General features: G+C 41.1%; 1 protein-coding gene across 6 annotated transcripts in view; it reads left to right on the top strand.

The window, feature by feature from the left end:
• The window catches only part of Pard3b (par-3 family cell polarity regulator beta), a 974,006-nt gene that overhangs the window by 849,181 nt on the left and 109,860 nt on the right, over positions 1-14,965 (top strand). For 5 of the 6 annotated variants that reach the window (XM_048458971.3, XM_048458969.3, XM_048458967.3 and 2 more), the window contains one exon: positions 12,869-13,004. The exons of the other annotated variant lie outside the window; for it this stretch is intronic. In XM_048458971.3, the coding sequence (XP_048314928.3) occupies positions 12,869-13,004 (136 nt within the window). The remainder of the gene's footprint in view (positions 1-12,868; positions 13,005-14,965) is intronic. 6 annotated transcript variants of the gene reach the window in all.

Raw genomic sequence — 14,965 nt, forward strand, 5'->3', positions numbered from 1 at the left:
AATAACACAGTGATTCAATTTAAGCCTGGTGTCTCAGATTTTATGCAGAATTCAAAGAAAATTCAAGCTAGGAGGCAGTGGGCCTATTTATCCTTGGACAAGCGATGACTTCACTGTAGATGAGGAAGTCTCTAATAAAGTGTGCTACTTCCTTCTTTCATGCTAAAAGTTAGTACACCAAATACCGCAGAGCCATATAACACGGCCTTCCTGTCGGCATCCTCGTCATGAATGTTTCCCAACGAATAATGAACTAATGGCATTTGAGTGACTATGTGTCTGCAAATACACAGAGAAAAAGTGTTGTTGCAGATTAGTTAACAATAAAGTTCACAACAAAATGTAGAAGACATGGTCTCCTCAAAGTTCTTCCTGATATGTGCACACTCATTAGCTCTTCACCATGTACCCACTCCGAAGATTACTACCTGCTCCTCTCATCTGGAAAGGGGAGCGCCTGCTCCGGCATTACCCCCCAACTGTCTACACTCTCTCTCGTTATTTGATCTTTGTGTTTCTTCTGCCTCCTCTGCCTGCCTGCCTGCCTTTTGACCTTTACCCCCACCTCATTAGTAACTTTACCAAAGAAGGGTCTGATCCAGGGAAAGAATGTGAACTTTAAGTCAATTAATTGGGATATTATTTATAGCTTTGGGAAAAACATTTGTTGGGAAAGAAAATAATGTTGTTGGTTTAAATGAGATTTTTTTAAATCTTCTTTTGTGTTTACTTTTTATACTCTTCCTAACCTCCGTTTTCCACAGATAATTGGGAGCTGATAAGAAGGAGATGGTTAATAAAAATGATGGGAACATGGTAGGGAAGAAATATTGTGATGATATAACATATAGATGACAGTTTGGAGAGCTGTTTTTCTCAACGCTATAAATAGAGTACAAAAGCATTATTAAGATATATGAATGCCCCCCATAACTTCACCAAAATAGATGGTAAAGGCTGTAGTCGACGTCAGTGTTTCTGGACAAACTGCCTTCTGTCACAGGATGGACAGGCAACTAAAAGCTGAGGAAAACATGACTTTTATTCAGTTTGCTGTGAGTTATTTGTTGAGTTCCATTGTTGGCAGCATGGTACCTAATTTTCCTTCTTCTTTGATATTTGCTGACTCATTCACTTTTCATATCTAAATGACAAGCTGATACCCCTCCCTGGCAGATCCTCAGCACCACCATCACCTCTCCTGAATGGGGCCATGGCTATTTGTTAATTAGAATCCTGTGACTGTTTTCCCTTAAAATGCCCTGGAAAAGAAAAGTCTTTGTCGATCCCTAAAGGACTGGTTTCATTTGTTTTGTTTTGTGTTGCTTTAACCTTCTGACCTGTAATTTGGCAGCCAGTACCTTTCCCCTAATGGGAAATGTGTCACTGTATTAATGATGCATCATACATCATCACCAGCTAATGTCATATAAACAAGAGCTCTGGTTATAGCTAATCTGGAAAGTTTCAGTGCCTGCCCCCTGCTTCAATCATCATTGGTCCTTAGTTATGGCGTCCAATCTTCAGTGGTCCTTAGGTGCGGTGTCCAATCATTTGGGAGATGAGACTAGACAGTGGGTTTTGCCTATGATGTGGCTAACTGTTGAGTCTGAATTGTATGCATACACATGCAGAAAAATCATAAAATGCAAAACCCCATAGAGGTCAAGTGTTCATCTCACAGATTAGTTCTTCCAGGCTGACTTTGGTGGAAAGTCTGTTATGATGCTGCTATTGTCCTGACTGAAAGTCCCTTTGTCCCATTCAGAAGGATGTGTAAGAGGTAGCTCTTTAAATTCTCTGTTCCCCACATGTTCCTGCTCTTCCCTAGGGCTCCCCCTTTGCGTGTTCCATTGGTCTAGCCTCCTGGTCATATCTATGTCTCCTCCCCAAATGGAACTAATCACCTCCTCCACAGAGCAGCCACAGAACTTCACTACACACCAAGACACTTCCTTATGATAATTGCCACACTGCACTATTTATTTATTTATGCCACCAAGTCCCCCACTGGACTGTGAACATCCCTGACAGTTGGATCTGGCTCTACTGGAGAAAAAGTAAAGTTCCAATGAATGTACAGGTCAGAAAACAGTCAGTTAGTGGCGAGATCCCATAAAAGTGGCCGCCTCAGTTTGATTTCTGGTTACTATTTTCCATTTCAAGATGAAAAGGGGGTTGGCATTGCTCTAACAAGGACTTGTAAGAACCTGAACATCTTTTAACAAAGGAAACAATCTATAGGCTGTGATAGTGCTGACTTTGCACCGTCCCATGATCCCTGAGGCCAGAAGGTCAACAGAGAGCACCTGTGTACCCAAGTAGACCTTCCAGCCTGCAAAATGAGAGCTAGGGGATATTCTTGAACACAGTGTCCTTTGGAACATAAGTTGATCTTACCTTTGTATTCAACTCTTGGGAGTCAAGAACCTATTTTGTTTGGGTGGTTGTTCTAAGCATATTTAAAGCTGCAGAAGATCTCAGTATTTCTGCATTAGGTGAAAAAGAAATTAAATGTGGAGCTTTTCAAAGTAAGTCATTAACAAGTTCTTAGTCTGGTGGACCTGGTTGTTTTAACAACAATCATATCATTATACTGCAAATGGGATGACCATTTCCAAAAGTTTATCAAATTGTGAGATTCAACATCATGTCTTATCATTAACATCTTCCCCATGGTCAGAAAGCTGTGATCCAAGCATCACTTCTGTGCGGCTAGTTTGTTATACGCATTCCTAACAGACATGAAGGTAAGGACTAAGTTGCATAAGTATATATAAAATACTTTGGTTCCTCACATCTAGGGTAGGTCTAAACCACAACTTTTAGGTTCTTTCAACTGAAAGAATTTTTTAGTATATATTTCTCTGTCACTTTAATTATTTTCCTAAACTCTTCTACTGAAAGAGAAGATGGGAGACAGGGATTGATGTGTAAGAAACTGCTGTCTTAAATGCCTACTGTGCATATATTCTCCAGACTGTTCTCTGAATTACAGTGCTACCATCCATGCACTGGATCATTAGGACGTCCTTCCTTCCCCTTAAAATCATGTCACCTGTTAGCCAGAAGGGATGACCTGGATATCCAGCTGCTGAGAATCACTGGGTTGATGGCGCTCCATGGTCCCCCGGGAGCTGAGACCTTCTCTGTCGTTTCTTCTGAGGAAGAAGGAATTTCACGGAGGCCTAGACTTTTCCAAGGTTTCATGGCCTGCAGCCCACAAAGCCTTGCTTTCCCAGAACGACCCTGAAAACTTAATCCACATCTAAATGTCAGACGTGTGTTCTTAAAACTCAAGCTGTGTTTCATTGAAGCCTAGAAGGTAATAATTTCATCTTTTGGATCCTGTAGCTATTGGTGTGAATCTTTTGGGGAGGGGTGTGTGTGCACACATTGTTATTAATTTGTTCGATAAAACTTCCTTCCTCCTTGCCTTGTCCTTTGCTCACATCAAGAAGACAGGTGCAAGCTAAAACAGCACAGACTTTGTTGGTTTCTACCATTTACTTTTATCTAGATTTTGTTCATTTTATCTTGGACCATAAAATCCTCTGATAAAATGTGTAATGCTTCAAGTGGACTTGCATCTTAAAGTTAGTTTTCCGTCATTATGTGAACTAAAGTTCTGTGTGTATTGGAAACTAGGCTGGAAGACACTGCAGGAGGATGCTCTATCCTCCTGTATCCACCGTGTTGTTCCCGTTAGCTCTGCATTAGACTGTTTCTCCCCACTGTGTACACAGGACCATGTTGGACCCATAATGCCAGTCTGAACACTGGGATCCCATACACAAAAACATAAAACTCAAGAAATAAAAGCCTTTTAGAAACTATCACGAACAGGAGGAGACTAAGTGAGCTCATATCCAGGGAAACTTCAGTGGATGGAAGCTCTGATTAAAATCACCCAATCCTCTGTTTACATCTAAGCACTGATAAATTAAGTATATCAATTAGATGTAGTTCTGATGCAAGGCCATGTAAGAATAGCAGTGTCTACATGGATGGCAACACAGGGCACGGTTCAGTTATCATCTCAAATAGAAGACACAGCTCCACATTGATCCACACCTACTTTTCTTTGTGTTGCTGCGTACTTGTTTGGCAAACACATTGAGAATAGATGAAAGGATAATTTTGCCCGCCATTCTATGTGAATTTTTTAGCTATATTTTAAAATAGCTCTTTTTTTAAGAAGTAAACATTACCATATAAATAACTTATGAACATTTTCTTTGATCCCTGTGTACTTCATATTGTGTATAAAATTGGTAAAATGCCTTGAAACAATATAGATTAGATATATACATGTGTGAATATACATATATATATATACATGTTTGAAAGGTCTAGTATATATGCAAATTATTTAAGGTTACAAATACTCTACTATGTATGTTAGTGGAAATGTGACTTAATAGTATTCAACTATGAGTAATTCATACCCATTGTATGATTAAGACAAAATGGCCTTGGAAACTTGAATTCAGCCTGCAGGTTCTTGTATATAAGAGAATAAATGTGATTACCTGTTGCAGGCCTGCAAAGGTGAGTGGAAAAACCTCGAGTTTTCTTGTTGAATTGTGAACCACACTGGCAGTACCACTCTGGGGAGTTTCAGAGACAGAGAAGCAGGGTGTTCTGACCTCAGAGAGCAGCCCTGCATTTGTCTCAGCTGATAAAGAGCTAGGTAGAGTCTATGCCTTTTATCTGAAGACATGATATTGATCTGGTGGCAAATCTCACAACAATCCAATGCAGGAGAATGGTGCCTTTCATGAATCAGTACAATTACATTCCAGGTAAATAGTAGCTGTGTTCATGGTGTGAATGGCAGTGCTCACCATTATGCAATCAAAAGATCATTTCTTTATGCTCCACCATTACAGCTTGATTCACTGTGGTCAGTTCAGCCAGGGTTACAATTTCCAAGATAAATTTCCAAGTCAGAGTGTCAGTTCATCCAGGCAGGATGAAAGTACCAAGACGTGAATCTTAAGGGAAGCAGATGTGAGGAGCAGGAAGCCTGTGGAGAAAGTTGAAAGGACAGGCTGCCATTGTCATGGCAAAATCAGGAGCCTGTCAGCCAAGGCACATTGCCACATTATTGCATCTGGGTCACATGCCCGGGGAAGGACCAGAATCTGGCCTGAGCTAATATAGGATCATATTTTGTGGCTTTTTCATTACCTATGACCCCACTTGAATAGCAATTCCTCTGAAGCAGGTTTTGAAGCCCCCCCCCCATCCTGACATAAGCAGTAGGCTAGAGCAGCCTTAGACATGTACACTTTCCAAAGTGGTGTATTAATATAGAACCTAGGTTACTTTCCCGCAGTTCAACCACCTCTTTGCTATGTGGTAACTCTATCTTTGGGAGCCTAACCTCTGTCTCCTTGATGTCCTCCGAGTATACTGCATGAGATAACTGAAGGATCAGTCCTTGAAGAAACAGGGAATTCCACACTTAAAACGTTGACTTTGTCTGTTACTAATGTTGTTTGCCTTTTCTCTAAACTAGTCAGTCTTAATCAAGGAACTTAAATGCAGCCATCCTAAGCAAGAGGTTCTTAATTGCAGCAATTGTTTTAATCACAAAGTTAACTTAATTCTGGTAGAAATCGAATTTCCATATGATCGAGGTAAATCCTTATTATTTTAGGGCAAACTGTTGGCAAAACTCAGTGAAAATGAAGAGTATCATTTTCACCAGAGCTATTAGGATCAGAGCCTGGGCCCTGGCAGCTTTAACAAGCGAGACTCAGCCAACTATCCTCAATAGGCCAATTAATGAGACAAATACTTCTAAAAAGCCAGGGGGGAAAAAAAGATTTATTCAATATAGCCAGTTGGGCAAAGGCACAAAGAGGTCCAGTCCCCCTCAAGTCTGTCTTCTAAGCTGAGATCCGGGTTTAAACAGAAGGCAAGAAGTAGCCATAACTAAGAAGACTTGGCCAAAGTGTGGTCCCACCCATCAGTATAATCTTAGATCCAGTCTCTCCTGAAAGGTGTCTGACAAGTTGTCAGATAAATGTGAAATCTCTTTCCAGGACAAGCCCCCACCCTGGCTGTGCCCCCCTGCTGGATGTGTCCCCCCAGCTGTGTCCCCCTTACCCCCAGCTGTATCCCCCAGCTGTGTTCCCCCCTGCTATGTCCCCCTTCTCCCCTGTCTGTGCCTCCCATGTGTCCCCCAAACTGTGTCTCCCCACCACCACCACCGCTGCCGCTGTGTCCCCCTCTTCCCCTGGCTGTGCCCTCTGTGTGCCCCCAGCTGTGTCCCCCCAGCTGTGCCCCCCAGCTGTGTCCCCCTTCTCCCCTGGCTGTGCCCCCCATAAGTCCCCCCAGCTGTGTCTTCCCCCACTCCCACCCCTGCCGCTGTGTCCTCCTTCTCCCCTGGCTGTGCCCCCCTCCGTGTGTCCCCCCTGCTGTGCCCTCCCACTGGATGTGTCCCCCACAGTTGTGTCCCCTCCTGTGGTGTCTCCCTTCTGCCCTGGCTGTCGCCTCACCCCCCCCCATCATCTCCCCTCCTGCACTAGGGTCTTGCTTTTATCATTCTATCAGCATTACACTCTTGTGGAAAATTCCAGTTTTTTAGGGCCCATTGTTTCAATAATTTGATAGTCAAAGAGAAGGGCCCATGTATTTTTTAAGAATATCTTTGTTCCTGTGAAATTGTTAAATCATCATAGATAACGAGGGAGAATGTGAGAAGAAATTAGAAACAAGAATCCCAAAATGCTACTTATGAATAGTCAGTTAGGGTCTCACAATGTCACTGGATGCAAAAATCAAGGTATCTGAAGCCAATGTAAGACTAGGTTACTCTTTGGGGTGTGAGGTTTGAAATGCATAATCGCAGTTTTCAGTAAACATTCATATCAGATAATTTCCAGAGCTTTTGGTGACAAGAAATGTAATTGGGAGAATTCTATAAAATTGAATCCTTTTAAAAATCAAGTATTTATTATTAAGTATCTTTAATATTATTGGCACACTATTTAAATGTATTTTCATCATGGAATGTTAAATCTATAGTATTTGTGTAAATGCTGTCAGATCTACAGAGTGTAGAAATCTAAATAGTTTTTAATTACTCATTGTCTTCAATACATACATAAGAATAAGACCCTCCCTTTATGGCCCACAGGATCAACTGAGCAGGACTCCTGGAACTTGCAGAGATCTGGGAGCCGATAGGGTTCTGACATAGGTCCTCTGCATATATGTTATGACAGGGTACCTTGGTGTTCCTGTGGAACTCCTAACAGTGAGAGAGACAGCGACTGTCTCTGACTCTTTTGCCTGCTTGTGGGACCTTAGTCCCCCTACTGGGTTGCTTGTGTGATGGTATGTGCCTGGCTTATTGTTGGCTGTTATGTCATGTTTCACTGGGGTGGCTGAGGGGAAGCAGAAGAAGGGGTAGATCTGAGGGAGAGGGAAAGGGGAGGAGGAGATTCTGGAGAAGTGAAGGAGGGGAAGAGTGTCATGGGGATGAGATATATGGGAGAGGAAAAGGAATAAGATCCTCCATACATATATAAGAACCTCTCAAATTTTTATTGGGCAGAATTTTTTTTTTTTTTTTACCAGAGAAACTCGTAATCATTCCCATGATAACCTGCCTTCAGCTGGATGGTTTTCTTAGAATATTTTACGGAATTTCTAGTATGGTTAGCAAAATAAAACTCCACATAGACAGAACTTTCCCTGCTGCCTCTGGCTGCCTCTCCACCCGAGACTTCATCCACGGTCTTTGTCTTTCATGTGGGATCTTAGTCAGATGTTGCTTTTCTTCTGCACTCCATTCAGTTTTATGTCAGCTTCCCACATAAGCCTGTTGGTGATATAATATTAATTGCCCAGAAATGTCAGTCTGCAATCGCTCCAACATCATTCCTTTAATGAATACAGACTTCATTGCTTGTATTCCTATTACTTTAGCTACTTCGATTTCTATTTTTATAGCAAAGATCTGTGCAAATAAAAGAATATCAAAAGGTATGCCTATAAATGCACTGTGCTAAATTCCCTCTGTGTTGAAATGCCTGTGAACTGTTGTTCCACAATGCCTGCTGCATTTTAATGCCTTTCTCCCAAGGCAACACGATACAGAAGAAACAGTTAGAGTTTTACAGGCACACAGATCCTGGCCCACCATGCAATGCTCATATTTCCTTACTTCTCTGAGCCTTGGTGTACGAGTCTGGGAAATGCCAACAACAACATTGTCCTCACAGATTAGACCGGAATTAGGGGACAAGAGCACAGATACTGTGTCTGGGGCATCCCAGCTGCTCCATAAAGCTGCCTTCCACTCTGCAGATCACAGCAGCAAGGAGAGAAGACTGCACTGTGCTCAGACTGATACCCATTTCTAAGAGGTATTCCTATGGAAGGAATTATGAGCAAGGAAGAGTAAGTTTAGAATCCAAAAAAAGTATGTAGTGCTCTGGTGTGAAGGTTTTCACATATGGTGGTTATTTATGACTATAGAGAAATGCAAAGAAAATGAAACCATTACAAAATTAAGCTCTGTCTAGCTCAGTCATGCTCTAAGAAGGGCCTGTTTAATGATACTTCCATTAAAGACACAGGCTATGTAATTGACAAAAAAAATCTTAAATAACATGAATGTCTTGCTATATGGCTTGAGTTAATTCAATATTCTAAGACCATTACTGGTCACCTACATATAGATACAGCTATTTTTGTAAGAATGGCCAGACTCAGCTGGGTGTGGTCATGTGCAACTATATCCTTGCCTTGGTGGAGAAACACAAACAGAGGATCCAAACTCTACTTTGCCCAGTAAACAACAAATACAGAGAGCCTAACTTTCCATGTAGTGATGTAGATGTTTAATCCTTTAAGAGCTTCAAGTTTCATCAGAACTTGATGTCACTTCTGAATATGTCAGGTAGAAGGCTTCCCAGAATTCCTGCTACTACGTTCCATAAAAACAAGATGATAGACCTGGTGGCACCTAGGGACCTTCAGGAGTGAGACCTTCAGGAGTGAGACCTTCAGGAGTGAGACCTTCAGGAGTGAGACCTTCAGGAGTCAAATCCTGTGTGCTAGCCTTAAGTCCCTCATGGTTTTGTGTCCGCTAGAGGCCCAAGTCTCTATGATATAAAGAAATCGCTGCAGTCAACAGGAATGTTTGGAGTCAGACCAACTTTCTTAGTCATCTATAGCTGAGAGCCTCCTCTTCTTCATTTAGATGAGCAGAACAATAAACATTATCTTCATTATTTTCAGGCTTTGAAGTATTTTCCAAAGCTATTACACTAGAATTATAAATAAAGTCCATTCAAGTGTCTACCCTATGGCTTGGTAGTTTTTTGAAGTTCTGACTTCAGAAGGATTCTAAACCTATCTAGGGTCCTTCAGAAAGAAGAGTGCAATTTATTCATGATGTGCACTCTGACCAGACAGTAGAAATAAAAGTTTGCATCAATATATTTATGGTATAAGTTATTATTATAATGGTTGATAACATTGCTACAAAATGTGTATAACTCTAGCATCAAATTGCTAAATTTGCATAACTTTAACACAAAATAAAATCAATTGATTACTATGCTTATGACACTATAATATATAACATTTTATTAGTTTAGTGATAAGCGTGTATTATCTATGAGAAGCACTGAAAAATATAAAACACTTGGAAAACTATACTGTTGTTACTAAAGGGCAGAAAGAGATTTAGGAATGGGAAAATAAGTCTAAGATAGAAAGATGTCCCAGGCTGTAATAAAAGGCTTGCATGCTATTCCAAATATTGTGTTAGAATATTCACACTTGGGAGAAGACACAGCACATTTGACATGGAGACACTCCACAACTTTCCTCTTGTTTTTCACTGGGCCAGATCTCTCTTCCAGGTAAATAGTCATGCTCCTGTCAGCCATCAGCGACTTTTTTTGAATGCCGAACAACTGCTTTTATATTCTTGCCTTACTGTCTTATTTGAGAATGGCAAGCTGATCAAACCCATATTTTTAAATTTACGTATTTATAGGCATATGGAGGAACAGTTTATAGTCTGAATGTGATTTTTTTCCCACCGCAAATGGAAGAATATTGTGATGTTTGGTCCTTTAATAAAAACAGAACCTTACTACTCTTTTTCTTCCCTTTTTCTGTTTTCCTTTATTACTGATGACTTCATTCTACTTGAATTCAATGCTTCAGTTTCTTTGGGGTAAACTAATAGATTATGTATGCAATGTTTGCACCACGTTGATTGAACTCATCTGGTGAGTTTGAATGCTGCTCTTGCATCTCTGTAACCAGCAGAAGCCTGTGCATTGGATCCAGCCCCTGCAGTCATCTTGTATGCCTAAGGAGCCCAGGCACCTCTCAGAGTAGAGCATGCTGCTCTCACTGCATGCTCTCCAGGAAAGCTTAGCAGTCCCTTATTGTATTTGAGGGTTATCTTTTTAAATTAAAAACAAAAAGGAAGGAGAATTAGAACTATTATAAGAATTTTTCAATACATAGGAAAAAAAAAAAAGGTCTGTGTCTCCTCCCCTCACCCCCCAGGCACTTAACTTATTAATTTTTAAGACTTATTCTCATTATTTTCAATTATGTGTGTGCATGTGTGTCTGCATGGTTATATGCATGTAAGTACAGGTGCACACATAGACCCAAGGTGGCAGATTTCATGGAGTTTGAATTATAGGTGACTGTAAACATGTAAACATGTGTGCTGAGAATCAAAGTCCTCCTAAGTACGGAGCCATTGTTCCAAACTCGGGGTTTGCCCTTTCTTAGTCAAAAGCATTGATTGTTGATCAATTGACATCTCTAGTGTACCCGTGAATCCCAGTGGTCAGTGCATACTTACTGGGAGAAGCCACACAGCCAACATGTGGGCACGCTGTCCACTACTTTCCCATCTAGTAGAAGACCTTGTCCTGCAAGCATGTTTACTTACTGCTTTATTTCTTATAACTTTCCAGCTTAATTTTCAAATACTTTACTTGTTTTGAGTTAGCTCTTTTTTTTTAATAAGGTGTCTCATTTAACTGTAAAACTAAACAATAATAACCTAAGGACCTTTATGACATGCAAGGTTCTTCACATCAGGGCTTCTACAAACTTATCCAATAGTCCCTTGTCCCTCTTCCCACAATCCCTCCCATATAGCTCATAAACTACAGAATGATTCTTATCCAAGACTCAGATCATCAATGCTTACTAATAACATGAGGAAGGGAGCACATATCTTCCGATGTGAAGGGGGGCAGAACAAAGGTAATTGGGACCCCTACTTGACCAAATGTTCTGACTGGGGAATGAATCCCCAAAGCAAAATTTGTTTGTTCCTATAAGTTTCAACTAGAGTGTCACCTCCTCTAGCCTTCCACATCACCTCCCATGGCCTGCTCTTACCCTGCTCTTACCCTCCCATGAGCCCTGTGCAGATTCCTCCTGTGCAGTCATCCTCATTCCTCCAGGATTGTGGTTCATGTAGTCAGACATTTCTCTCCCACCCATTTGTTCCTGGCATCTGCTTCCCAAATAATTGACTCGAGGGCTTAATACAAGTAATAAATGCTCAGTCGATAGCTCAGGCTTGTTACTAGCTAACTCTTACACTCAAATTAACCCATATTTCTATTTATGCTTTTCCATGTTTATTAGCGTGGCACAGTCATCACCGGGGCCCACTGCATCTGGCTGGTGACTCTCCACTTCGCTCTTCTCCTTCCCATCATCACTAGTTTGATTGCTCTGCCCATACTTCCTGCCTGGCTACTGGCCAATCAACGTTTTATTATACTAATTTAAGTGTACAAATCTTTACACTGTACAAGAGGATTATCCCACAGCATATTCATCCAGGAAAGGATATGAAATGCTCATCTTTACATCTCCAGATCTTAAAATGAGGTCTGGCACAATAGGACACTCAATCGTTAAATGAACCAGTAAGGCTCAATGGCAAATCAAGACCTGTATATCTGTTTTGTCTTGCCGCCCTGGACTGATTATAAAACATAAGCATAATCCTGATTATGTTAAAATAATCATAACAAATCAACCCAACCTAAAAAGGGGCCACTAGTTGCCCAAGGTAGCACTGGGCAAGTTGTAATCTTAAGCAGAATCAGTGGGTAACACAGAGAGACATGACCCTTGGACAGGGAGCACACTGAAAAATGAAAAGGTAGTTGTCTACTTTGCCCTACCCAAATCTTTCCCTTACTGCCATATCTTTCACCTTCTTTCTTTCCTGTGGTCTATCTTTACTCATACAGTGGCCTACATCCTGCCACCACCCTATCCCCTAACACACACACACATACACACGTGCACGTACACACACACACACACACACACACACACACAAGTTCTTGTGTTTCACTGAAAGGAATGCTGGTGCATGCCAGCCAATCATTTGTCACATCCAACCTTCAGGTCAAACACCTGGGATTTGATCTCAAATAAGCAATGACATTTGAAAGAATGAGATACCCATATTTAAATTTAACCAAACACTGTATAGGTGATTGTAAGAAGAACGCGGTGAGTTTTTTAATGGCTCTAGAAGGTCAGGACATGATCTTACCTTCTCATTCCCAAAGCACTTATTAATCCCAAATCATTTGCCTTGACACTTGGAGCTAAATGAGTGTGTGTATGTGTGTGTGTGTGTGTGTGTGTGTGTGTGTGTATGTGTGTGTGTGTGTGTGATGTCCTTCCTTTGCTTATTACTGATTTTACCATTTTCCTAGTTTAAATTACATTGTCAAATTTCAAGTTTGGACATCAGACCCTTTAACAGGGAAAGGAAAAGGGGATCTTCGAGGCTGATGTCCACCATGTGACCATATCTATTCATGTGCTACAGTGGCCGTCCCATGACTGCTAACAGTGACCGCATCCAGAAACTTCGGAAGGAGTACTATCAGGCTCGAAGAGAAGGGTTCCCTTTATATGAAGATGAAGAGGGACGAGCAGGGCCATGTGACCATGACCTCCGCTGGGTAAGCCCATGTCTGATTCCAATCTTAAGTTTCTCTCGACCAAAATAATTCAGAGCAGAATTCCACAGTCGGGTCAAGAAAATTCTGTGCATATCAGGTTACATTCATGTTTCTTGAGTTTTATAGATATGAACATACCCAGACCACAGTCATCTTCTCCCACAGAAGTTGTTTATATAAATCAAACCACAGAAATGCACTTGTTCATTTTATCTGCTCTCATGCTGACTTTCTGTTGGGTAGCTCACCCGTCTGGGGCAAGTAGGTCAGCTACTTTAAAGAGGACAAGGAACATTTGTGTACTTTAATCCTCCCTCTCCTTCTCTTAGACCTTAAATATGAGTTACTAGAAGTAAATTTCAGAATATTATTGCCAAATATATCTACTGTTTGTATATGAGATCTGAGCAATTCATGTTCCCCAAATCTTACCAGTATAATAGTATAGTGAAGGGCCATGCAGTGGTGTCGTGTGTCTTTAATTCCAGCACTTGGGAGGCAGAGGCAGGTTGATGTCAGTGAATTGGAATCCAACCTGGTCTACGAAACAAGTTCCAGGACAACCAGAGATACACAAAGAAACCCCGTCTCAAAAACACACAAACAAACACAACAATCAGAATGTCATGTCCTGAGATACAGGGAGTTTTTGTCGAAGGATCCATGGTGCTAATTCATTCAATATTCAAGAAACAGAAGAGAATCTTGTCAGCACTGAAGACAGACTCTGATTTCTGTGTAGCATTTTCCCTGTCTTGTAGGTGTACCTATAACATACACACAACTCAGGAACACCCACAAAAATGCCCAGGGGCAGAGCTTAGAGTAGGGTGATAAGAACTTGTCAGCTACAGTGTGTAACCTGCAGCTGGCACTCAATACATGTCACTATAAGTATTAGCTCTAGGTACTACTATTAGAAAGGAGCTGAGTGTGGTCATTGTGATGTCCTGGCTGTAGCCCATCCTTTGAGTCCTCTTGGGTGATTGGAGCCTTCTAGTTTATCATCTTGGAAAAACAAGCATATTAAATAGGAGTTTCCTGCTCTGGGTTCCACACACATTTCTGATCACAAGATCATGGGGTGGAGGATGCAGCTAATGCCCTTTAGTTTTCACGTCTGCATCATATGAGCTTGTGAATGACATGTGGTCAAATTCCAGCACCTCCCACTGTTGTCCAGAACAATGGCCCCTCAGGCCAGGAGGTGCTGTTTCATAGAATAGGGTTTACAAACACTAATGGAGCCAGGAAGGTGGCACACAGCTGGAATCCTAGCACTGAGGAGTCTAAAGTAGAAGGATCGAGAGTTCAAGGCTAGCCTAATTTTTATGGTAAGACTAAGATACATGAGATTCAGTCTCCAAAAAAATCCAAAGAAATGTATAAATTCATATTAACAAAAGTATGTTGTGCATATTGGTGATCCAAACCCAGAGATGTCAGCCTCTTTAGGGGAAAGCATGTCAGACTATGTAGCCAAATCAGTATCTTTATGTTTTATACAGATGTTAAAATTAAACAGAATGACATTCACAGTGGTGGGGCAATGTGTCTCTTAGATTCGCCATAATAGAAAAGAGAGATTTCCATGGAATAACAGATGGAATAATAACTCACCCTGTCTCAAATTTGATCCTGATTGATTTACTACCTTAAACAAGAGATGAGGGGCACTTGTTAGCAAAGCTCAGACTCCCTTAACAAACAAAAGCGATAAAGTGATTGCCTCTATCCCAGGAACAGAACACCATGTCCAACGAATTAAAAAGTGTTTATGAATTCCTATGAGCAGAATAAAAGTAATTTCAGAATGGCTAGCCCTTGTTATCTTGGCTTTGTTTAAAGATTTCTTTACTTTGAGCTAAAAGGGTGAAGATGCTAAGCCTCAAAGAGACTGAACATGCCTGTGAAGCTCACCAAACCTGAATTGGAGGCTGTCCCTTGGGAGCTGCCTTTTC

Source organism: Myodes glareolus, chromosome 1, assembly GCF_982192425.1.
Source record: "Myodes glareolus chromosome 1, mMyoGla1.1, whole genome shotgun sequence".
NCBI classification, from domain to species: domain Eukaryota; kingdom Metazoa; phylum Chordata; class Mammalia; order Rodentia; family Cricetidae; genus Myodes; species Myodes glareolus.